This window comes from Schistocerca piceifrons, chromosome 2, assembly GCF_021461385.2.
Source record: "Schistocerca piceifrons isolate TAMUIC-IGC-003096 chromosome 2, iqSchPice1.1, whole genome shotgun sequence".
Lineage (NCBI taxonomy): Eukaryota > Metazoa > Arthropoda > Insecta > Orthoptera > Acrididae > Schistocerca > Schistocerca piceifrons.
This window is the reverse complement of record NC_060139.1, coordinates 867,534,715-867,560,332: the sequence shown is the minus strand read 5'-3', so window position 1 is coordinate 867,560,332 and position 25,618 is coordinate 867,534,715. Positions and strand designations below refer to the sequence as shown.

The following is a 25,618-nucleotide window of genomic DNA, read 5'->3' as shown; positions in this document are numbered from 1 at the left end:
GGGAGCCCCACTTACCTTGACCATCTCAAATAAGTTTCCGTCCAAAAGCAAAATAAAAATATAGACAGCAGTACGTCCAGTACGTCTTTCGTAAATAGCACTCTATGTTTGTTATTCCGTAACCCACTTTCTCTCCTCGAGACGTGTTCAAAAACGTACCACAGTGCACAGTTGACGTAAAAATGATGCTATTTAAAGCGTAACAGGGAACTGAATCTCACTCTCCCACGTACTAGCACGCAGTGCACCTATCTGGGGTAACGAACCCACTTGCTGGAGATGACAATAAACAAATGGAAAGCCCCAAGAGTAATGCACAATTCGGTTGAAGGTGTGTGGAAGTACAAAGTTCACCAACGAATAGGACGTAGAAATGCTACTCATCTACATTGCCAGAATAAAAATTACAAGTTTCCAATTCACTCATGATGTATTGTTGCACAGTGCATATGGAGTACATGAAATGATTACATTTACAGATCAATAGCACAAGCTGTGCTGGGGTACCAGCCGTCGGCCCAAGCCGAAACACCCATATTAGTACGCGGTATAGCATCCACGAACGGCAATGCAGGCACTGATCTGGCATGTAGTTGATCTTACAGATGAGATACGTTATGCCACGCCTGCTCAACTTGTTCACGTAGTTCTGTAAGAGTTGTTCGTTGACGAGTCGCATCCCTTAAGTGCTCGATAGGTGACAGGTCTGCAGATCGTGCTGGCCAGGAAAGTTGCTGCACGGTTAGTTTCACGGGCAGTGTGTGGGCAAGCATTAGCCTACTGGCACAACACGAACCTTCCTGTTGCACGAACGGCGAAAGACATTTTGGACGTACCGAGCGCCGTTTAGCGTCCCCTTCAGAAACACCAAAGGTGAACGAGAGTTGTAGTTTACTGCCCCCCAGACTATAACCCCTGCAATAGTGCCAGGTGTCTTGGACGAATGCGTTCTACGAGACAGCACTCACATGGTCAACGTAGGTACGCGTAAACGACCATCACTTGCGTGCAGGTAGAAACTGCATTCGCCGCTGAAGACCACGGCGGACCATTACACTTCCAAGTGATCCTCTGACAGCACAAGTCGAGCTGTGCACGTCGATGTTGTGGCGTGAGTGGAAGATGGGTTAGAGGTGTGTATGCGCCCGTAGTCCTACTGTTAACAACCGGTTGGCAACAGTTCGTGTTGGCACGTCTGTGGTCACGAGTCCTCTTTCTGTGCTCTGTCACTGCCGCGATACGACGATCCTGGCGGGCGTTTGTGTTACGTGGACGTCCAGGACCTCTCGTCTACGGGCGTGAGAGTGTTCACGTGACCACTGGTATCAGCGTGGTTGCACAACTGCTGCAGCGCGTGAAACTTGTGTGGCAGTTCGCCGAAAGGACCATCCCGCTACTCAGGCCACAATTTGACCCCTTTCAAACTCGCTCATTTGATTCTAGAAAGCACAAGTGCGTCTCTGTGGCATGGTTACCAGCTTGCATCACACTGAGCCTTCTGGCTTTGTGCATTCCATATTAAAGGGTAACAGAGATGCCGCTCTGGTAGCTGTGCCATTGCGCTGTCGGTTGGTGGACGACATTGAACCATTATCAGTACACCTACTATCCCTCAAGTGGCAGTGCCGTCATGACATTGAAATCGACGTCGTCTTTCCAAGCGTACTATTTTTCTTTCTGGCAATGTATACGTCAGAAATGCCTGCTGCCTCCTCGGTTCGGACTCCATGTTAAACTGCAGATCCTCTTCTAAATGGCTGGCTACACCAGTTCAAAGACAGTATAAAAAGAAGGGCACACCACCTCTATCTAATTCAGAGATTTTAATACGCTATTTGAAGAATAATTAGCTTCATTCTTTACCAGAGGTTACTGTATCTTAAAACTGCAGTCAGTGGATAGAATTGAAATAGCTGATAACAGGCGTGATATGTATTCGCGTATATTTCGGACGTAAGGAATTTAGCCACGGACCGCCAGAGAAGTATATTCTGGCAACATGCAGCTATAACATCTTCACCAGGAGATGTCGGAAAGCTTCAAGCGAGCTTGGAAGAGCCGGCCGTTGTGGCCGAGCGGTTGTAGGTGCTTCAGTCTGGAACCGCGCGACTGCTACGGTCGCAGGTTCGAATCCTAGCTCGGACACGGATGTGTGTGATGTCCTTAGGTTAGTTAGGTTTAAGCAGTTCTAAGTTCTAGGGGACTGATGACCTCAGATGTTAAGTCCCATAGTGCTCAGAGTCATTTGAACCGTTTGAGCTTGGAAGCTCCTACAAATGGAGCTGTCGCTCAGAAATGCCTATGGAAATAAAAAAGTTAAAGAACATGACATGCAGTCGACGGACGTCTATTCATGCATGACTACTATGCAATTCACATTTCAGTGTGTGGCAGGGAGGTTATCGAACCACAGCTTCAGATTATTTCTGTACCGTGCCCGTTGTCCGCATTCGGGAGGACAACGAATGAAACCCGCGTCCGGCCATCCTGATTTAGGTTTTCCGTGATTTTCCTAAATCGCTTCAGGCAAATGCCGTGGTGGTTCCTTTGAAAGGGCACGGGCGATTTTCTTTCCCATCCTTCGCTAATCGGAACAATGACGTCGTTGTCAGCGGGGAGTTAAACACTGATCTCGCCCTCATTTCTAATTTAAGTTCGCCGTAGTTGCAATCCCAAGGTATTTCATTAAATTTGGAGCCTTTAGATTTATGTGATTGATCGTGGAACCAAAATTTAATGGTTCCTTTTGGAACTCATTTGGATGTTCCGACAATTTTCCTTATTTACAGTCAGTTGCGACTTTTAGCACCGTACAGGTGCCTCGTCTAAATCATTCTGCAATTGGCTGTGCCGCACCTATTTTGACCATCCCAAAAAACTTTTCGTCCAAAAGCAAATTTAAAAAAGTATCAAACTACGAAGGGACATTAACCAGAATTATTGCCTTTCTTGTACCGTTGTTCGTCACGAAGATATGAACACAGTAGTTCTTTCCTGAATAGCACCCGGTGTTTTTTTATTCCGTAATCCACTTTCTCTCCTCAAGGCCTGTTCAAAAACGTAGCACAGTGCGCGGCTGACGTAAACATGAAGGCGTTAAAAAACTGTAAGAAGGAAGTGAGTTTGACTCTCCCCCTTATTAGCTTACAGTCTAGGTACCCGGGGTAACGTAACTCGTCCCCTTGTTGGACGTGACAGTAGACAAATGGAAACACAAGGAAAATACATACTTGAGTTGAAAGTTTGTGGGAGTACAGTTCACAAATTCAAATGGCTCTGAGCACTATGGGACTTAACATCTGAGTTCATCAGTCCCCTAGAACTTAGAACTACTTAAACCTAACTAACCTAAGGACATCGCACACATCCATGCCAGAGGCAGGATTCGAACCTGCGACCGTAGCGGTCGCGCGGTTCCAGACTGAAGCGCCTAGAACCGCTCGGCCACACCGGCTACAATTTACACCAATAAAAAAAGAGGGAGAAAGACTACTCATCTAAGCGTTGGTGTATAAGTTCGTAGCGTATTTCCATAAGTTTAGTAAACACAACAGATACACGTAACAGAGATTTTAATCATGAGTAGTATACTCTCGTTCAACATTTACAACTGTTTGAGAACGGTGTGGTGAGTTTTCGATTTCACAACTGAAATCACGTGATTTTGAGCTGAAGAACTAGTCGAGCCATGTTCGGAGAGCATTTTCATCTGGGAACGAAGTTCTTTCAAGTCTGTTCGATAGAGGGCGAAAAAGAGACAGTAGACCTGAACCTGCGCTGTCAGATTTTAACACTCTCAGAGCGCTGGGTTAGGTGAATAAGGTGGGTGAGGAATGACTTCCCAACACCACACGTCTATAGTGTCTTTTGTCAGTCTAGCGGAATGCTGACGGGCGTTATTGTGAAGTAGCTTCGCTTCATGCAGTCTTCTTGGTCGTTGTTCGTCGATAGCGTCTGCAGGACGCCTATTTGTAGACAGTAAATGTCAGATGTGGTGGTTACAGCTCGGGGAAGCAGTTCGTAGTACACGACACCGTCGCTGTTCGACTAGATATCATTTTTCGTCGATGCGCGCAGGACTTTGCTCGGGGAGTTGTAACATTGTTTGGGCTCAGCCGTTCGTTTATTTTCCTTACGTTAGCATAAAGACACCGTTTCTCATCAGCAATAACGATACAGTTTAGGAATGGCCGTTGTTATTCAGGAGCCAATTGACAAGCAAGCACAGATCCACATGTGGCCAACCGCTGACGTTTATTTTGGCTTAGAGCATGCGGTACCCATACACACAATTTTTGAAACTTCCCCGTTGAATACAGATGTCGCACGATGGTGGAATGATCACAATTTTTCACATTTGTCAGTTCTAGAGTACATTGACGTGGATCATTGTGGATTAAAGCGTTTGGACGATCTTTCTAAACGTGGTGAGTCACTAATGCCAAAACGATCCTCCTTAAAACGACAAAACTAATTTTTTGCTTTGCTCTGTCCAGTCAGTGATAATACGTCCATACACGGCGCAAGTGCTTTTGGTTGGCGCATTTGCTGTCACCCATCTATTTGAACTCAAACAGAAGATAATGTCGGATATGTTCGATTTCTCCACTTGGTACACCATTTTCTAGCGTCCACAGCTCCGCTCACTATCCCCAAATGATAATATGTAATCTCTGATAGCAACAGTGTATTACAAATAAAAAATGACACTCCATAAATAAACTCAAGGTAATCAGAATACAAACATCAAAACAATAACGCTACAATGTTGTACACCAACCTAGTAACTTAACCTGTTACTGATGACGATGGACTCAACGGCCACTGTACATTTTACTTGTGTTTCTATTTGTTTCCCGGCGGAGGTTCGAGTCCTCCCTCGGGCATGGGTGTGTGTGTTTGTCCTTAGGATAATTTAGGTTAAGTAGTGTGTAAGCTTAGGGACTGATGACCTTAGCAGTTAAGTCCCATAAGATTTCAAACACATTTGAACATATTTGTTTCCTGTTAACCACAGTAAGAGGACAGGTTACGTTACCCCGGGAACCTGCGTTGTGTGCTGTTACGGGGGAGTCAAAGTAAATTTGTCCGCAGCTCCTGGTCTAATGGCTAGCGTTGCTACCTCTGGATCACGGGGTCCCGGGTTCGATTCCCGGCCGGCTTGGGGATTTTCTCTGTCCGGGGACTGAGTGTTTGTGTTGTCCTCATCGTTTCATCATCATCATCATCATCATTCGTGACTGTGGTTAGATTCGACAGTGTAAAAACTGGGACTTTGTACAGGCGCTGATGTCCCCGCACTTGAGCGCCCCACAATCCAATCATCATCATAGTAAATTTTGTGTTGCGTTTTAATAAAGTCATGTATAAGTGATTATTGTAGTGTAATAGTTTTTGAACAGGTCTTGGAGAGAGAAAATGGACTAAAAGACATTCTGATGATCATATCTGTCTCTGTCGGCGACGTGAAACCATTACGAAATACACTCCTGGAAATTGAAATAAGAACACCGTGAATTCATTGTCCCAGGAAGGGGAAACTTTATTGACACATTCCTGGGGTCAGATACATCACATCATCACACTGACAGAACCACAGGCACATAGACACAGGCAACAGAGCATGCACAATGTCGGCACTAGTACAGTGTATATCCACCTTTCGCAGCAATGCAGGCTGCTATTCTCCCATGGAGACGATCGTAGAGATGCTGGATGTAGTCCTGTGGAACGGCTTGCCATGCCATTTCCACCTGGCGCCTCAGTTGGACCAGCGTTCGTGCTGGACGTGCAGACCGCGTGAGACGACGCTTCATCCAGTCCCAAACATGCTCAATGGGGGACAGATCCGGAGATCTTGCTGGCCAGGGTAGTTGACTTACACCTTCTAGAGCACGTTGGGTGGCACGGGATACATGCGGACGTGCATTGTCCTGTTGGAACAGCAAGTTCCCTTGCCGGTCTAGGAATGGTAGAACGATGGGTTCGATGACGGTTTGGATGTACCGTGCACTATTCAGTGTCCCCTCGACGATCAGCAGTGGTGTACGGCCAGTGTAGGAGATCGCTCCCCACACCATGATGCCGGGTGTTGGCCCTGTGTGCCTCGGTCGTATGCAGTCCTGATTGTGGCGCTCACCTGCACGGCGCCAAACACGCATACGACCATCATTGGCACCAAGGCAGAAGCGACTCTCATCGCTGAAGACGACACGTCTCCATTCGTCCCTCCATTCACGCCTGTCGCGACACCACTGGAGGCGGGCTGCACGATGTTGGGGCGTGAGCGGAAGACGGCCTAACGGTGTGCGGGACTGTAGCCCAGCTTCATGGAGACGGTTGCGAATGGTCCTCGCCGATACCCCAGGAGCAACAGTGTCCCTAATTTGCTGGGAAGTGGCGGTGCGGTCCCCTACGGCACTGCGTAGGATCCTACGGTCTTGGCGTGCATCCGTGCGTCGCTGCGTTCCGGTCCCAGGTCGACGGGCACGTGCACCTTCCGCCGACCACTGGCGACAACATCGATGTACTGTGGAGACCTCACGCCCCACGTGTTGAGCAATTCGGCGGTACGTCCACCCGGCCTCCCGCATGCCCACTATACGCCCTCGCTCAAAGTCCGTCAACTGCGCATACGGTTCACGTCCACGCTGTCGCGGCATGCTACCAGTGTTAAAGACTGCGATGGAGCTCCGTATGCCACGGCAAACTGGCTGACACTGACGGCGGCGGTGCACAAATGCTGAGCAGCTAGCGCCATTCGATGGCCAACACCGCGGTTCCTGGTGTGTCCGCTGTGCCGTGCGTGTGATCATTGCTTGTACAGCCCTCTCGCAGTGTCCGGAGCAAGTATGGTGGGTCTGACACACCGGTGTCAATGTGTTCTTTTTTCCATTTCCAGGAGTGTAGTTGAACCAATTACGATACAAAGTCAGTTGTACAAATTCAGTCTTCCCTTGCACCGTCCACGAATGCAATAGAAATGGGGTAATGTTTTGACAGTACAAAATGTTACAGACCGTACGACTGCTTTCAAATTACAGAAGTAGCTGTGCGTTTAGTAACTACTGTTGTTTGGCGTGCCAGTGGCCACCACGCAAGTATAACATATTACGGCGGCCATATTACGGGACCCAGTTGAAACTGCAGTCGCAGGCCACGGGAGCTAATTCCGGTGCACGTCTGCGGAAGGACGGCTAATAGGTCCTGCCCCTCAGAGTCGGAATGTAAACGCAGGCGGGACGCGGTTAAACCGAGAGCTCCTCTTCTTTCCGCCGTCAGTTACAGTTGGGGAGCTCCGTAAAACTGATTATACTTTCCCTGCGAGCTCTGCGCTCGGCGCATTTGTCTAATTTAGTGGTGCTGTTTGTCTAGCGTCACCAGCCGTTATTGTATTTCCTTTGCGTGCGTTTGTTCAGCTAATGAGATTCGTATGCCCGCGGTCGTGCGCCCTGATAGGATTGTCATGCGTAATTACACCGAATAATTACTCTGCTAAGTTGAGCGCGCTCTCGCGGTCTGAGTAAACCAATCAGCGATTAAGAGAGAGGGCGAGATAACGCCCAGCTCTGCCTAATTCGCTCCCCGCGTTCGTTCGTTCGCTCGCTCACTGGTTCGCTCTGTGCGCGCTGCGAACTGCGATCCCCTGGGACCGGAACCGACCGACGCCAGAGAATGGCACCCGCGCGCGCATGTTTGCCGTGCAGATGTGGCATTGGTGAAGCTGCCCTCGCGTGAATGTGGACGTGGTTTTCAACGTGGTGTGCTACTGGTCCGCACGTAGTTCCGGCCTGTGCAATGTCTGCGGCGCCTGGTACAGAGTCGCCGCCTTGGTGCTCCAAATGATTTGGTGATGTTGACTGAAGCTTTATCATCTTCGATGATTTCACTCTTTGCGTATATGGTAGGGTAAAATCTTTCATTTCTTTATTTCTCTTTTGTGTCACGGCATCGGAACTCGCATGAGTCCTCTTCCCTGGTTTAATGGTCATTGTATTTTGTTAATTTTATTGGGCTATGGTCGTTTGGCTGGACGGTCAATGGCCGTGGTGGATACACCGGTTTCCGTGAGATTATCGACGTTATGTACCGTTGACACTTGGATGAGTGACCTTATGGGCCGCCGTGTGCTGTTGACCTACCGGTGCACAGCCAGCCTCGTGATTACAGTTGGGCCGGCCGCGGTGGCTGAGCGGTTCGAGACGCTTAAGTCCGGAACCGTGCGACTGCTACAGTCGCAGGTTCGAATACTGCCTCGGGCATGGATGTGTGTGATGTCCTTAGGTTAGTTAGGTTTAAGTAGTTCTAAGTTCTAGGGGACTTAATGACCTCAAATGTTCAGTCCCATAGTGCTCAGAGCCATCTGAACCATTTGATGACAGTTGACGAGCTGCTTGACTGAGTCGTAGTGGCTCCGGGTCACGAACGTGCCAACGATCAGTCGAGCGATGTGCTGACCCCGCGCCACTCCATATCCGCGTCCAATGATGCCAGTCGGCTGTGAGCATGACACGGCGGTCGGTAGGCGCCGTTAGGTCTACCGAGGCCGGACGCAGTTTAGTTTATTTGAGTTTGAATGGATGACTGATTTTTAGTTATGTTCTTCGTAACTGATGTATTGCTCGTGATACTCCGCTTTTATGCAATTCCTGTAAGTGAATAGTCCCTACTGTTACAAATTGTCTAAAAAATGCCACGTAAATCTTCGATTTTGTAAAACATTTGTTGTACTGCGTCTTGTGTTTTCCGTTGATGGCATTTTTCTTGTAGCTCTTCGTGTAATTCCGCTGTCAGTATTCACTAACGGGCTCCTAATTCCCATAGGAAACACGTGTTTTGTAGGACTTGGAGAGCTCTACTCCAAGGGTTGTTAACCAGAACGTGGTGCGATTCAAATGGTTCAAATGGCTCTGAGCACTATGGGACTTAACAGCGTGGTCATCAGTCCCCTAGAACTTAGAACTACGTAAACCTAACTAACCTAAGGACATCACACACATCCATGCCCGAGGCAGGATTCGAACCTGCGACCGTAGCAGTCGCGCGGTTCCGGACTGCGCGCCTAGAACCGCGAGACCACCGCGGCCGGCAACGTGGAGCGATATAACGCGCTTTGTGACAAGGTGTGTGTGTGTGGGTGTGTGTGTGTTAGCTTTTTTTTCCCAAATGTTCGCACGGGATGTGTCCTCGTTTCGTGAAGAGTACTGAGGCGCGCGTCCAGAGCAAGTACAAAGTAACTTCTGCAAGCACTTGCTAAGGTGTTTACATTAGAACAAAAGCTAGCGGCAGTTTACTTCTGCAAGTCGCTTGAGAAAGTTAATTTCAGGAACTTTCTACAAGTACTTGTAGAAGTGTTTCCACAAGAGTTGCGTCGTGAGAGACGGATTCATGCTTAAAAACCAGAGCAGCCGCCACAATTGTTGCATTATTATTATTATTATTATTATTATTATTATTAGTCGTAAAGCTCCCAACATGGAAGACGCTAAGTAAAGATGGTTCACTTCTGGGGCTTCTTATTCTTCTTGTTTGCCCACCAGGTCTTCATTCTTTGCGAGAATTCAGCTTTTCTTTCTTCGCTCCATTTTGTTCCAGTTCTCGGCGCTTTTGTCTCTGGTTTGACCTCCCATTTGTCAACTTTAAGTTTGAAATTGTTTCTTTTGTTCATGTCTTCAGTAGTAATGTTGGCTAATTCCAGATCTTTCTTTACATTTTTGATCCATTCTCCTCCATTAACAAGGGATGCTACGTATCTTACCATTTTTTTTGTAAGTCTGTGATCGGGAAGTCTCATTATGTGGCCATAGAATTTTAGACGCCTCTTCCTCATGTCTATCTCTATGTTAGAATATTCTTCAATTTTAGAATTTTTCTGTAATCTATACCCCTCTTTGGTCCATCTTGGTCCCAGAATTTTCCTAATGATTTTCCTTTCCTCTTTCTTCAGGTTTTCCATATCTGTTTTCCTTTTAAGTGTCAAGGTTTCGCTGGCATATAGCATTATTGGTTGAATTACCGACTTATAATGTTTAATTTTTGTATTTATAGATAGACATTTTTTATTGTAAATGTTTTGGACCAGCCCTAGACCCCTACGAGCTTTTAATATTCTTTCTTGTTGTGAGTATTTTTCAGAAATTATCTCTCCTAAATATTTAAAGTATGGTACCCTCTTAATTTCTCCATATTTGGTTTGTAACTTAGAAATTTCTAGATTTGTTGTTGTAAACACCGTTTTCTCAAAAGATATTTGTAGGCCAACTTTTCCTGCACACTCTTTTAAGGTTTCTATCTGTTTGACTGCCATTTCACTAGAATCTGCCATTATTGCAAGATCGTCTGCGTAGGCTAAGTAGGGGATTTGTAGGTCATCTTTTTTGGTTCCCAGTGATATTGGTTTCCAGTACTTTTCTTTTTTGAGTTCTTTTTCCCATTCTGCCATGACTCTATCCAGAACTAAGTTAAATAACAGAGGTGATAATCCGTCACCTTGTCTAACCCCAGTTTTTATCTCAAATGATTTTGAAAGTTTTCCCATGAATTTCACTTTGCATTTTGTATTTGTTAATGTCTGCTCTATGATGTTCCGTGTCTTCTTATCCAGTCCTTGTTCCTCAAGAATTTTAAATAGTGTGGGTCTGTGAATTGAATCATATGCCTTTTTAAAGTCGACAAAGACATATACTGTAGGCTTCCTTCGCATTTGTCTCATCCTTGTAATCAATTTCAAGTTTAAAATTTGTTCTGGACATGATCTGTTTGGTCTGAAACCAGCTTGTAAATCTGAGATTTTGGGTTCTAGCAGTTTTTGTGTTCTTTCAAGAAGACAAGCTGATAATATCTTGTATGTGACGGCAAGTAAGGAGATTCCTCTATAGTTGTTCACATCCGATTTATCCCCTTTTTTATATAACGGATGTATTAGGGCACATTTCCAATCTTCTGGTATTTCTTCAGTAACCCATATGTTTTGAATAATTTTAACTAGCTCATTTCTTGAGTTAGACTCTAGACTTTTGAGAAATTCGGCTACAATTCCATCTTCTCCTGATGCTTTGTTATTTTTGAGTTTGTTTATGTGTTTGATAATTTCTTCTTCAGTTGGCGGTACAGAGTCTTGCTGTTGCGGGGCTTTAGTGCTGGATATTGGAAGAGCTTCTGTTGGTTCTGGACAGTTTAGTAGCGTTTCAAAATATTTGGCTAATTCTTCACAGTTTTCTTCGTCGCTTATTGCCAGATTCCCATCTGATTTCCGAAAACAGACATTTTGAGGGATATACCCTTTAATTTGGTTTGCAAAAGTTTTGTAGAATCCATGCGTATTATAATTTTTAAAATCTGCTTCTATTGATTCCAGTTGCTAAGTTACATACTTTCTCTTCTCTTGTCTAATAAGTTTATTTGAAAGTTTCCGTGTTTCTAAAAAGTTTTGAAGAGTTTTCTCATTTTTATTTGAACTGTACTTCGCAAAGTCTTCTGTACGAACTTGAATTGCCTTTTCGCATTCCATATTCCACCATGGATGTTTGTACTTCTTCTTCAGTGGTATTTGCTCCTTCGCTATTTGTGTGATTTTTTCCTTGAATGTTTCCCAGCTGTTTGCGGGAGAACTTTCCCATTTTTTAATTGTTTCTGATTCTGTTAGTTTTTGTAGGTCAAATTTTGGGATTGCTGGTGGAATTCTTGGTGTTTTCCTTCTTGGGGTGAATTGGACCCGAACTCTTGTGAGATAATGATCTGAGTCAATATTTGCACCTCTCCTAACCTGGATATCTCTGATCTCTTTTTGGAAGTTATATGAGATGGCCACATGGTCAATTTGAAATTCTCCCAATTGGCTTATAGGGGATCTCCAGGTCTTCTGTTTTCTTGGTTTCTAATTGAACGACGTTGAGCTGATTTTCATGTTGAATTGTTGACAAAGTTGGATTAGTCGTATGCCATTTTTGTTGGTCAATTTGTGTGCTGGGTATAGCCCAACCGTCTTCCTGTATTTCTTTTCTCTGCCAATCTGTGCATTGAAATCTCCAAGAAGTATTTTGACATCATTCCTCGGTATCTTTGACATTTCAAGTTCTAATCGTTCCCAAAATTTATCCACATTGTCTAGGTCCTTTCTATTGTCAACGTTGCAGGGTGCGTGAACATTAATTAGGGTGTAATATTTATTTTTGTGTTTCAACCTAAGAAACATTAGTCTATTGCTAATAGTTTTTACAGATTTTACAAATTTAACTGAGGATTTTTCGACCATAAAGGCATACCAAGCATGTTTGCCCCTTTACCAATTTTTCTGTCCGTTCCACTTTTGAAAATTCTGAAGCCATTGTAGTCAGTGATTTGATTATCCGGAAATCTGGTCTCTTGTACTGCTAGGATTTGGATTTTCAGCTTCTTTAATTCTTCTGTTAATGTGTATAATTTTCCGGTTTGTATTAGTGTCCGTATGTTTACTGTTCCAATGTAATCTTCATTTTTGGGAAGTTTTCCAGAGTGCTCCGATCCACTCACAAGTCGTGTAGGTCCGGTCTCCCCAGAATCCGATAGACCGGTTGCCACCTTTCTGCTAGATGGGTGGATTTCACCACCTGGGGTACTTTTGTTATTACATACACGAACCATGATTTTACTTGTAATTGTATTTTGGTCTGACATGTGCCAGTTGGTAGGATCAAGGTTGTGGAGCCTTGAAACACAAATCAGTCGCCACTAACATGTGGAACAGACGCTGTCGGGAAACCGCCACTGACATGTGGAACCGTCGTGCCCTAGTTTGCTAGTTTTGGTCCACCCCGAGTATTTTATTTCCCCGGTACCCACCATATCTGGTGAGCATTCCCCTATCCGCCACCTGGGGAGGCGCCTGGTAGGAGACTAGCAACTCCCCCAGGCATTATTATTATTATTATTATTATTACTCAAGAAAAATCGAGACAGAAAACGAAATTAGAGAAAAATAAATATTTGGATCAAGATATGAATACAGAGACGTACGTATTTTAGGTATTAAAATACCCTATTGAGTGAACCAAAATCAGAAGACTTCGCTCAGATGAAAATCTTTCTGTGAACGTCGTATGCAAATTTCGAACCATGTCGTATGTTGTACAATAAATATTCGAAAACAGAATACAAAAATGCGACATGCTGTATGAACAAGAGATCAACTTTCCATTGCTCTTCGATTTTTGCAAACAGTACTTATTCCTTTTATTACAAATATAATACATTTATCTTCATGCTGACATTAAAAAAAAGTCAGCTAAAATTCAAAGACGTCTGTATGCGATTCAACTTCCCCGTCTGGAGAATAAAGCAATCCATAAATTCATTCCGCGCTCCCGAGCGAGGTGGCGCAGCGGTTAACACACTGGACTCGCATTCAGGAGAACGACGGTTCAAACTCGCGTCCGGTCATCCTTGATTTAGGTTTCCCGTGATTTCCCTAAACCGCTTCAGGGAAATTCCGGCATTGTTCCTTTTGAAAGGGCACGGCCAACTTCCTTCCCCATTCTTCCCTCATACTATGGGACTACTGATGACCTCGCTGTTTGGTCCACTCCCCCAAAGGCACTAACCAACCATTCCGCGCTCATCCGCTGACGGTGGCCAATTATATATACATACTTTAGGTTTCCAATGGTACATTTGCTACGGCACATCTGTCTTTGCGCCATTCTCCTTTTCGGCACTGACATTTTCGTGTCGGTATTGCACACATGAAACTTCTGCAACTTTCGGAAGTCGACGTGCTGCGGATATTTCCAAGCCAGACAACTTGCATAAATTGCTTCTGGAAGCGACTTACGGAAGCTTGCTTGCTTGTGGACACACATCTTTCCCGTGGTCTTGATGAGGTTGATAGTTATCTTGTTTAAATTGGCCCACTGTTCCATGAGGTCCAGTTGATGCTGCATTCTGGAAATGATTTCTTCCAGGTTTCCGTCACTTGCGAGAAACGCTCCGACTGAGGATCGGAAATATTTCACATAGCTCGCGTAAAATAACATATCGCCGGAGCAGAAACGCATTCTTGTGGTGAGCGCGGGGCGAGTCCATTATTGTTACAAAGGGCTGGCCGTCTCATGTGACTGTCGCCACCCAAGCTGCACACTTGGAGTGTTTTCTTTGCTATCTGTTTACTACATTGCATGGCACCATAGTATTCATGCACAGTACGGGCAGTGGAAGTTCTTCATATTAAGGCTATGTGATTGTACGGGCTGTTCGGAAATTCCCGTTACAAACTTCTAGAACTTGTAGAAGGGAGTGAGTAGATAATATTTTGGATTGGAACTCACGTCCAGAAACATGAAGTTTCCATGCTATAATAATTTGAAAACATTTTACAAATTGTTAATCAGGCGTGACCGAGTACATCACCTGTTTTACAAATCCGCTCATTAATAGCTAAGGAAATTGCTCGCGTACTCGTTGACGGCTTCTCTTCAACGTGATGCAGTACAGCCTGTTCCAGTTCAGTCTGCGGCGCGTCCTTGGAGCAGCACAGTCACGCTTGTTGATGGTGAAGGTACCGTTTCTTAAAGCTGTTGCATAACTGCGAAAACGTTGTGGAGAACGATCTTGATCAAGGAGACAAGTGGCTCTTCCGTTTCCGGTCAGAAGGATCATGTCTGTGTATTCTGCAAACTTGTACGCAACCATGTTGCTCTAACACTCACAAGCACGTGAATGAGGCTCGAACCAAGTCATAGATGTAGTATAGACATCAAATGACATCAGCAAACATGTTTTCAAACGGCTGTAGAACGGAAACGGTATGTTTCCGGACATGGGATCCTGCTGGAAAACATTAAGTACTCACTGCCCTCTTACAAGTCCTATAAGTTGTAATAGGAATTTCCGAACACCCTGTACGCTACGCCATTAATTTTTTGTCTAAGAGGCTCGCAAGGAAGCAAAAATCTCACTAAAATTATGCTTGAGAGGGTGTACAATTTACTCAATTCTGTATGATCGCCAGTCCTTCTAAACCGCTACTGATGCTACGATTTAATACGTTGGGAAATATGCTTAAATTAAATAACAAATTAATACTGTGCAGCGTGTGATGTAACAGTACTAGTGCTTTATTGCACGTGGCCGAGCGGTTCTAGGCGCTTCAGTCTGGAACAGCGCGACCGCTACGATCGCAGGTTCGAATCCTGCCTCGGGCATGGATGTGTGTGATGTCCTTAGGTTAGTTAGGTTTAAGTAGTTCTCAGTTCTAGGGGACTGATGACCACGGCAGTTAAGTCCCATAGTGCTCAGAGCCATTTGAACCGTTTTTTGGCCCTCAGTCTCCGGAGACACGTTCATATAAACGTTATGGTTCCATTTCGTGTCATGAATCACCACATAAAGTTCGTCCTCTTGCGTAATATTCTCCACGAGTATGTTGGTCGTTTTATGGATGCAGGACAGTGCCTAGGTGAGTACATGTCCGGCTACAAACCCACAGGTCGTGATTTCGATCTCCAATCGGGCCTACAATTTTTTTGTGTTATTTAACTGTTTTTTTACCTATGGGAATGACATTTTAATGTGAAAAATGCCAAATTGCACCGTCGTTCGAAGTCTACGGTGACCCCATGCTCCGCTTATAAACGACTGGATAAGTCAGTAAAAAGTCAGAGGAAGGCAAGCCCATAGCAACTCCAATATGATGTCTTCTAAAGCGCTGTGGAGTTACAAACCAATCTAGCCCCCCTGTGGGTCCGGGGGTTAGAATAGGCCCGACGTATTCCTGCCTGTCGTAAGAGGCGACTAAAAGGAGTCCCTCCCACTCAAGGGGGTAGCTTGCGCCTGCGTCCGGAGACGGACGGTTCCACGACTTTTATTTGTGGTCACTTTGGTTTTTCACTTATTCTGGTTTCTTCCTTCCTTTGTTTGGTTCCTTTCCTTGTCGTTCTCCCTCTACTGTCGTCCTTACATTTTCCCTTGCCATCTTCTCCTTGCCTTCTTGTCCACCCTCTGGTCTCCGCTTCGGCGTTTGAGACAGTCTGTCCTTTCTCTCCCTCTCTCCCTTCCTTTTCCTCTTCTTCTTTCCTCCCTGTGCGTGCCTGAAGGCCGACCTACGCTTTCGCACGCGTAGCCGGTGACGGGGTAACGCGTAATTCCCCGCCCTGGGTAGACAAGTAGGGCCCGTGCGTAACCCCCCCCCCCCCACCCCCCCCCCGGTAAAGGCCAGGCCCAGGGAGGGGTGATTGCCTGAGCAGACACTTTCCGACCATGCCGATGGGTCCCTCCGTCCGTTTCTCGGGAGGTGTGACCTGAGGTGTAAACATTCACCTAAGGCGGGAGTGCCCTCTGAGAGGGTCCCCACAAGGAAGGAGCGCGCCATCAGAGACGCTGGTAATCATGGGGGATTCATGCGCAATGGATTTCTCTTCTTCTTCTCTCTCGACTACTGCCCAAAAACGGAAACCTGACCAGCCACCAGAGACAAAAGTACTACCGCCTGCCCCAAAGTTCCTCGTAGTTTCTCGTTCTGAGGTCGGAAAGGATTTTTCATCTGTCAACCCTTTCGTTATTCAGAAGGGCGTAGATGCCATAGCCGGATCTGTCAAGTCTTGTACCAGGATGCGAAACGGTACCTTGTTACTAGAAACTGAGAGCGCCTTTCAGGCACAAAAACTGCTTCGGGCCACACTCCTTTACACATTCCCTGTCCGGGTGGAGGCTCACCGCGCTTTAAATTCGTCGCATGGTGTGGTATATACTAGATCACTCGATGGATTGACTGACGAGGAGATTCAGTCTTTCCTCGCTGAGCAGGGCGTGACGGCTGTCCATAGGGTCATGAAAAAGGCCGACAATGACCTTGTACCGACCCGGACACTTTTCTTGACCTTTGATAGTGTTCAGCTGCCGTCGCGCATTAAAGCGGGCTACGAGGTTATTTCTGTTCGCCCCTATGTCCCGACACCTACGCGCTGCTACCAGTGTCAGCGTTTTAATCACACTCGCCAGTCTTGTTCTAATGCGGGTAAATGTGTCACTTGTGGCAGGGACGCCCATGAGGGCGACTGTCCACCTCCGTCTCCTCGTTGCGTGAACTGTCAGGGTGACCATGCAGCGTCCTCCCGTGATTGTCCCATCTACAAGGATGAACGCTGTATACAGGAAATTCGGGTCAAAGAGAAAGTGTCCACCTCGGCTGCTCGCAAGCTATTTGTTAATAGGAAGCCCACGCTGCTTTCCAGCGGGGAAATACAGTACTGTCCTCGCCTCTCCTCGGACTACCAGGGAGGTGGCGACGCAGACATGCGATCTGACCTTCAGCACTACGGTCGTCCGTTCGGCCAGTGCTAAGATCGCCCGGTCGACGTCTCCTCTTCCTCCCGTCACCCCTCAGACACAAGCACCTTCATCAGCTTCTGCCAAGACGAAGACCCAGAAGTCAGATGCACGGGCCTTCAAGAAGGAACCGTCCCGTGCAGACTTCCTACGTACCTCGAACTCCCAGCCATCGACCAGTACTTCCACTAAACGACCTTCCAAGAAGGCTCATAGGAAGAAAAGTTCTCCTTCTCCGCCACGGCGCATTTCTTCTCCTGCGCCACCCAGCGGTTGCCGCCCCAGGCCGTCATCCGTTTCGCCTGGCCGCACCGCTGGTAGCCAAACATCTGGCCGTTTACCGGCGGAGAAAGCTCCCCCTCCCGACCATCTTAACAAGATGGCCAATGAACCTATTGAACCAATGGACGATGACTCTCCGCCTACTGATAGCGGCACCAGTGCTCGCTCGAAGCCAGGCCCTCAGCGGCCTTCGAGGTGACCCCTTCTTGCTTCTCCTTTTTCTTTTTCTTCTCACGATGGCACTTATTCACTGGAATATTCGCTCCAACCGAGAGGACTTAAAGTTGCTGCTCCGCTTGCACTGTCCGCTCGTCGTAGCTCTCCAGGAAACGAAGCTACGACCATGTGTTCGTATTGACTTGGCACACTATATCTCTGTGCGTTTTGACCTACCCCCTGTGGCGGGTATTCCGGCTCATGGAGGGGTTATGTTGCTGGTCCGGGATGATATTTACTACTATCCCATCACATTGCACACCGGCCTGCAGGCAGTTACCGTCCGAATTACTCTCCCCACTTTTACATTTTACATTTGTACCGTTTACACTCCATCGTCGTCTGCCGTTACCAGGGCAGACATGATGCAAATTATTGCATAGCTACCTGCACCATTTTTGTTAACTGGAGACTTCAGTGTCCACCATCCCCTTTGGGGCTCTCCAGCATCCTGCGCGAGGGACTCCCTGTTAGCAGACCTTTTCAACCACCTCAATCTTGTCTGCCTCAATACTGGCGCCCCTACTTTTCTTTCGGACACATCACACACCTATTCCCATTTAGACCTCTCTATATGTACTACCCAACTTGCACATCAGTTTGAGTGGTATGCAATTTCTGATACATATTCGAGCGACCACTTCCCGTGTGTTATCCATCACCTGCATCATACCCCCTCTTCGTGCTCAGCTAGTTGGAACAACTCCAAAGCAGACTGGGGGCTCTTCTCTTCCAGGGCGACCTTTCAGGATCAAACCTTCGCAAGCTGCGATAGTCACGTCGCACACCTCACGGAAGTCATTCTCACTGCTGCTGAATATTCCACCCCTCACACTACTTCTTCTCCACGTCGCGTACCGGTCCCCTGGTGGACCGCGGCATGTAGAGACGCTTTACGTTCTCGTCGACGTGCTTTACGCACCTTTAAACGCCACCCCACGGTGGCGAATTGTATCAATTATAAAAGATATCGTGCGCAGTGTCGTCGTGTTATTAAAGAAAGCAAGAAAGCCAGCTGGGCTGCTTTCACAAGCACCTTCAACAGTTTTACTCCTTCTTCTGTTGTCTGGGGTAGCCTGCGCCGGCTATCTGGCACTAAGGTCCACTCACCAGTTTCTGGCTTGACGGTCGCGAATGACGTCCTTGTGGCCCCTGAGGATGTCTCCAATGCCTTCGGCCGCTTTTTCGCAGAGGTTTCGAGCTCCGCTCATTACCACCCTGCCTTCCTCCCCTGAAAACAGGCAGAGGAGGCTAGGCCACCTAACTTCCGCTCCTCGAATCGCGAAAGTTATAATGCCCCATTCACCATGCGGGAACTCGAAAATGCACTTGCCCGGTCAAGGTCCTCCGCTCCGGGGCCTGATTCTATTCATATTCAGATGCTGAAGAACCTTTCTCCTGCGGGTAAAGGTTTTCTTCTTCGTACTTATAATCTCATCTGGATTGAGGGTCATGTTACCACATGCTGGCGCGAGTCTATTGTACCGATTCCTAAGCCGGGGAACGACAAGCACTTGCCTTCCAGTTATCGACCCATCTCGCTTACCAGCTGTGTCTGTAAGGTAATGGAGCGAATGGTTAACTCTCGTTTGGTTTGGCTGCTCGAATGTCGACGCCTACTTACCAATGTACAATGTGGATTTCGTAGGCGCCGCTCTGCTGTTGACCATCTGGTTACCTTGTCGACCTTCATTATGAATAACTTCTTGCGGAAGCGCCCGACCGTGGCTGTGTTCTTAGATTTGGAGAAGGCTTACGACACCTGTTGGAGGGCGGGCATTCTCCGCACCATGCATACATGGGGCCTCCGCGGTAGCCTCCCTCTTTTTATTCGTGCGTTTTTAGTGGATCGACAGTTCAGGGTACGTGTGGGTTCTGTCCTTGTCCGACGCCTTTCGCCAGGAGAATGGGGTGCCACAGGGCTCAGTTTTGACCGTCTCTCTCTTCGCCATAGCGATCAATCCAACAATGGATTGCCTTCCAGCTGATGTATCAGGCTCCCTTTTCGTGGACGATTTTACCATCTATTGCAGCGCACACCGTACATATTTCCTGGAGCGCTGTCTTCAGCGTTGTCTTGACCGTCTTTACTCCTGGAGTGTCGCCAGTGGCTGCCATTTTTCCGCCGAGAAGACGGTCTGTATTAACTTCTGGCGCTACAAAGAGTTTCTCCCACCGTCTTTACGACTCGGTCCCGTTGCTCTCCCATTCGTGGGGCCAACAAAATTTTTAGGTCCAGTGAAGGATCACTCCTCGTGAAGTAGTACGTGGGTGATGAGGAGGTTATTGGTGCAGCTCCGACGTCGACCAGTGGAGTGGCACTTAGCAATCCCTCCCATTAAGGTGGCGTAAGTCCATCTTAGTGAACGGAGATTATGGCGAAAAATAGGGTTTTGTAGACAAAAGATTTAGGAATAATATGGTGTAAAGGAATCCTGAATTTAATCAACTTCCTTCCAGAAAAAAAAACGTGTTGCATTACTTATTAACGCACCTTGTATTTGCCTCCATGTTTCTCGGTTTATTTTGCAGATCTGGTCCACCCCTGGATATTATTACATCATCAGTCCGCTTTCTTTTAGGGCCGGCCGCTGTGGCCGAGCGGTTCTAGGCGCTTCAGTCTGGAACAGCGCGACCGCTTCTGGCGCTACAAAGAGTTTCTCCCACCGTCCTTACGACTCAGTCCCGTTGCTCTCCCATTCGTGGAGCCAACAAAATTATTAGGTCTTACACTTGACAGGAAACTTAGCTGGTCTCCACATGTGTCATATTTGGCTGCCCATTGTACCAGTTTCTCTAAATGTCCTCCGTGTTCCTAGCGGTATGTCGTGGGGAGCGGTTCGAACCGTCCTACTTCGCCTATATCGGTCGATCGTGCGCTCAAAGCTGGGTTATGGGAGCTTTGTATACGCCTCTGCACGGCCGTCCATCTTACGCCGCCTCAACTCTATACAACATCGGGGGTTACGTCTTGCGATCGGAGTGTTCTATACTAGTCCCGTCGCAAGTCTTCATGCTGAAGCCGGTGAATTGCCACTAACCTACTGGCGCGATATACTGCTCTGTCGGTATGCCTGTCGGCTATTGTCAATGCCCGACCACCCGTCTTATCTTTCCTTTTTTGACGACTCTCTCGACCGTCAACACGGGTTGTATGTATCTGCCCTGCTACCCTCTGCGGTCGCTTTCGTCGCCTCCTTCAGCAACTTGATTTTCCACTCCCTGCAACCTTTCGAGTGGGCGAGAGCCAAACGCCACCTTGGCTCCAGGCTCAGGTTCGCGTTCACCTTGACCTCAGATCGCTCCCAAAGAAGGTTACCCCAGCTTCGGTATAGCGCTCGCGATTTGTCCAACTTCGTTCGAAGTTCATTAATACGATCCTCATTTATACAGGTGGCTCAAAGACCAATGACGGGGTCGGATGTTCCTTTATTGTCGGGGCACAAAGTTTCAAATACCGGCTCCATGGCCATTGTTCGGTCTTCACAGCTGAGCTCTTTGCCCTCTACCAGGCTGTTCTTTACATCTGCCGCCACCGACATTCTGCTTATGTCATCTGCTCCGATTCCCTGAGCGCCATCCAGAGCCTCAGTGATCCGTATCCGGTTCACCCTTTCGTGCACCGGATCCAACGCTCTCTTCAGCAAGTGGCGGACGACGGTTCTCCGGTTAGCTTTATGTGGATTCCTGACCATGTCGGTATCCCTGGGAACGAAGCTGCAGATGCCGCGGCCAAGGCTGCGGTCCTCCAGCCTCGGACAGCTTCTTGTTGTGTGCCTTTATCTGATTTTAGCAGGGTCATATGTTAGCGCATTTTATTGCTGTGGTATGCCGATTGGTCTACACTTACTGAAAACAAGCTTCGGGCCTTGAAACCTCTTCCCGTAGCTTGGACGTCCTCTTCACGCCCTTCTCGCCGGGAGGAGGTCGTTTTGGCACGGTTACGGATTGGACACTGCCGGTTTAGCCATCGACATTGCTGATGGCTGCGCCGGCGCCGTTTTGCCCATGTGGGCAATTGCTGACGGTCCGCCACATTTTAACGTCCTGTCAGAATTTTAATACGCTGCGCATTGATCTTGGCCTGTCATTTACTCTGGAGGAAATTTTAGCGGATGACCCATGAGCAGCTGCTCGCGTTCTTCGTTTTATGCACTTGACAAACCTGTCTAAGGACATTTGATTATGTTGTTTTCTTTTAATCCCTTGCCTGTTAATGTGCCTTTTATAGTGTTGTCCTTTTTAGTTGCTGTTTTAACATTGTGCCTCGCAGTGCATTCATGATTTAGTCTGGGCGCTAATGACCACTGTAGTTGTGCGCCCTAAAACAAACAAAAAAAACTGATTTTCCCAAGTATGCCTTCCGTGCAGTTTTGTATCTTTTATTTAGTATACTTGTGAAGCTCTTATAGGTTGTACATAGTAGTGTTATACCTCTGTAGTTTTCACATTCTGGGATGAATTATTAATCAAATAAAAAAATATGTCTGTGACCACTTCCTTAAGCGTTCTATTTAAAATCGCACAACAAAGTTACCAAACATTGCGGTCTTTTGAATAATCGGACGTATCATTCACAGTATGCATTCAGTGATTCGTTGTGGATCACGATTATTGACCAGAGGTGAAGATATTATTATTAAATAGGGATTTTTCAGTACTTGATAATGTTCTAGTCGGAGCGCTCCAGTGAGCTACATAGATTCAATAGGGAGACAAGTTTTTCTGCGAGGCCATCGGCTGCGGCATGGCCAAATCTGTCGAATAAATGACACTTTGCAAATCGGTAAATTGAGATGGTGTATATGTATTCACCGGTTGGTAATTGTGAGATTTGCAACTCGAATCGAGTAACTAATAATATTACAAAAGCCGTGCAATTCATATGATAGTACTAAGCCCAACGCATTATTCAAATGGGTCTCGCTGTTCCTCCATATGGCATCGCTCTAAAAGAAATTAAAATTTTTTTCATCTACTGATATTGACTTTTTCTGTTTTTAGTTCTCTATTCAACAGTCTTTTTCTCAGTTGAATTTGTCGTTTATTCAGTGTTGTCATTTCTTTACCATCACTTTTTCACTTTTAAATCAGATGTAATCGTCGAGGAAATGGTAAACCGACGCATGAATTCAGCGTTTGTGAACTGTAATCGGGGTGCTGGTAGTTAATCGAATTCTGGCACAGGACATTTCTACACTACGTCGACTCGCTTTTTTAAATCTTGTCCATTGTGGTTTTTGTTGGAGACATGGCTGGAAAAAAATAAAGGGAAAGGTAAAACGCCTTCAGTCACAATCGTTTTTATGTTATAACCCATCTCATACACCAAACATTAACACCCCGAACGTGTAGCAAGTTGAGTGTACAGATTACAGTGCAACAATTACCTGAGTTTTACTCTGGAAAAATATTAAGAACTTTATAGGTACGTCACAAAGAGCACGCTGGGGGTTTACGTTCAACCACTGCGAAAAATGCACACTGGCTAACCCCATGTACCAAAAAAGAAACATACAAATCATCATCCGGGGTAGACCTAAAGTACACTTCATGTAGAAACTAGAGGGAAGACACTATATCTGTTACAACCAACTGAAATATTTCGGTGCACAATGAAAACTTTTCCAAAAACATAATAAATCAATAAATAGATTTCTTCAGTAATTTGGCAGACTTATTTCTTCCAAAAAAACTAATAGTCTATCTATTGTTACCACACACAGCAGACAAGTCACCACTGTAAGCTACAGGGAGCTGTCATGTTAACTGTCGGCAAGTTTTACAGTAGGAAAAAAAAACACCGAAAACTGTGTATACCGTTAGTCTATGTGATGTCTGTACTTTTGTAACGTACACAGGCATTGGAAATGTTAACATAAGTAATCCAGGGTAACGCACAAAATATATGTTTGACAACTTTATCCACGCTTCAGGTCCATACATTTGATAACGTAAGCACTAAACACCATGAGGTGACAAATGTCTTGGAAGAGTGATATTCACATTTACAGATGGCTGTAGTATCGCGAACACGAGGTATAAAAGGACGCTGCACTGACGGAGCTCTCATTTGCAATAAGGCGATTCATCTGAAAAGGTTTCCGGCGTGATTATGGCATGAGTCGGCAATTAAGAGACTTTGAACGCGGAATAGTAGCCGGAGCTAGACGAATGGGACATTCTATTTCGGAAATCGTTAGGGAATTCAATATTCCGAGATCCACAGTGTCAAGAGTGTGCCGAGAATACATTTCACCTCTCACCACAGACAGTGCAGTGGCAGACGGCCTTCACTTAACCACCAAGAGCAGCGAGGTTTGCGTAGAGTTGTCAGTGCTAACAGACAAGCAATACCGCGTGAAATAACCGCAGAGTTCAATGTAGGTCATACGACGAGCGTATCCGGCAGGGCAGTGCGGCGAAATCTGGCGCTAGTGGGCTCTGACAGCATAGAACCGACGCGAGTGCGTTTGCTAATAGTACGACATTGCCTGAAGTCTCTCTCCTGGGCTCATGGCCATGACGATTGGACCCTGGACGTCTGTAGAACCGTGGCGTGGTCAGACGAGGCCCGATTTCAGTTGGTAAGAGCTGATGGCGCAGACCCCTTTGAAATCATGGACCCAAATTTTCAACAAAGGTATTGTGCAACTTCGTGATGGCTCCATAATGGTGAGGGTTGTATTTACATGGAATGTTCACAAACAACGATGAAATTTTTGTGTATGACAAAGCGCCATGTCACCAGGCCACAATTTTTCGCGGTTGGTTTGAAGAACGTTCTGGCCAATTCAAGCGAATGGTTTGGCCACCCAGATCGCCTGACATGAATCTCATCGAACATTTACGACACATAATCGAGAGGTCGTTTCGTGCACAAAATCCTGCACCGGTAACGCTTTAGCAATTATGGACGGCTATAGAGGCAGCATGCCTCAGTATTTGTGCAGGTGACTTCGAACGAGTTGGGAGTCCAAGCCACGCCTAGTTTCTGCACAACTACTGGCAAAAGGAGGTCCGGCACGATGTTAGGAGGTATTCCATGACTTTTGTCACCTCAGTGTAATTTTTGTACAGATTGTTGTTTTAGTCAATGTTATTTCATCACGGAACTGAAATGTATTTGCCTAACAGGGCCAGCGGGAATCTTAATCTACAACTATTGACGGCATAGTGATAAGCACATAAAGATGAACCTCCAGCGCTTGAAATACATTCTTCTTTTTAATAGTAATAGTGAACTACTTGTGATTTTCACCTAATACTTTTTTCATTTCATTATCCACATTTTGTTTGTGTCGTCCCGATGTGAGTGTTAAATTAACATGCAATATTTTTAAAGTGAACTAAATCATTTTTTTATTGCAGGTCGCCGTATCGATGAGATTGTGAAGAGTGACATATGGTTCCATTTCAAGGAGGGCTTCAGTAATGCTGTCAGAAAGCCCATCAAGATGAAGGACCTTGCATAGACGGCAAAGAGAGTTTCTAGTGGGTCTGACGCACAGGCAGAATATTTCTAACGAGATCCTTCGTGTACAGAATACAGTTTTTAATTACGTGCTGTTAATAAACGTGTGTCAATTGATTATTGCAAAATAAAATTTTTATATTTATTTTTAGCTTGCTTTTTCTTTGTGGTGTTTCTTGTTTGATATGTTATTTAGGAAGTTTCAATCTCAATTGAAAGTTATTATTTGCTATAGCTTTATCAACTCAATCTATGCGATATGATCCGTTTTACGGTCTTGGTCAACTAATAACTCACATTACGCACGTCTTCGGCGATATTATAAAAACTTAATCAGATTAAGTCGAT

General features: G+C 46.1%; 1 protein-coding gene across 2 annotated transcripts in view; it reads left to right on the top strand.

The window, feature by feature from the left end:
* The window catches only part of LOC124776232 (chromosome transmission fidelity protein 18 homolog), a 490,396-nt gene extending 464,981 nt beyond the window's left edge, over positions 1-25,415 (top strand). For both annotated transcript variants that reach the window (XM_047251092.1, XM_047251091.1), the window contains exon 20: positions 25,168-25,415. In XM_047251092.1, the coding sequence (XP_047107048.1) occupies positions 25,168-25,271 (104 nt within the window). In that variant the 3' untranslated portion in view covers positions 25,272-25,415. The remainder of the gene's footprint in view (positions 1-25,167) is intronic.
* Positions 25,416-25,618: the final 203 nt, after the last annotated feature.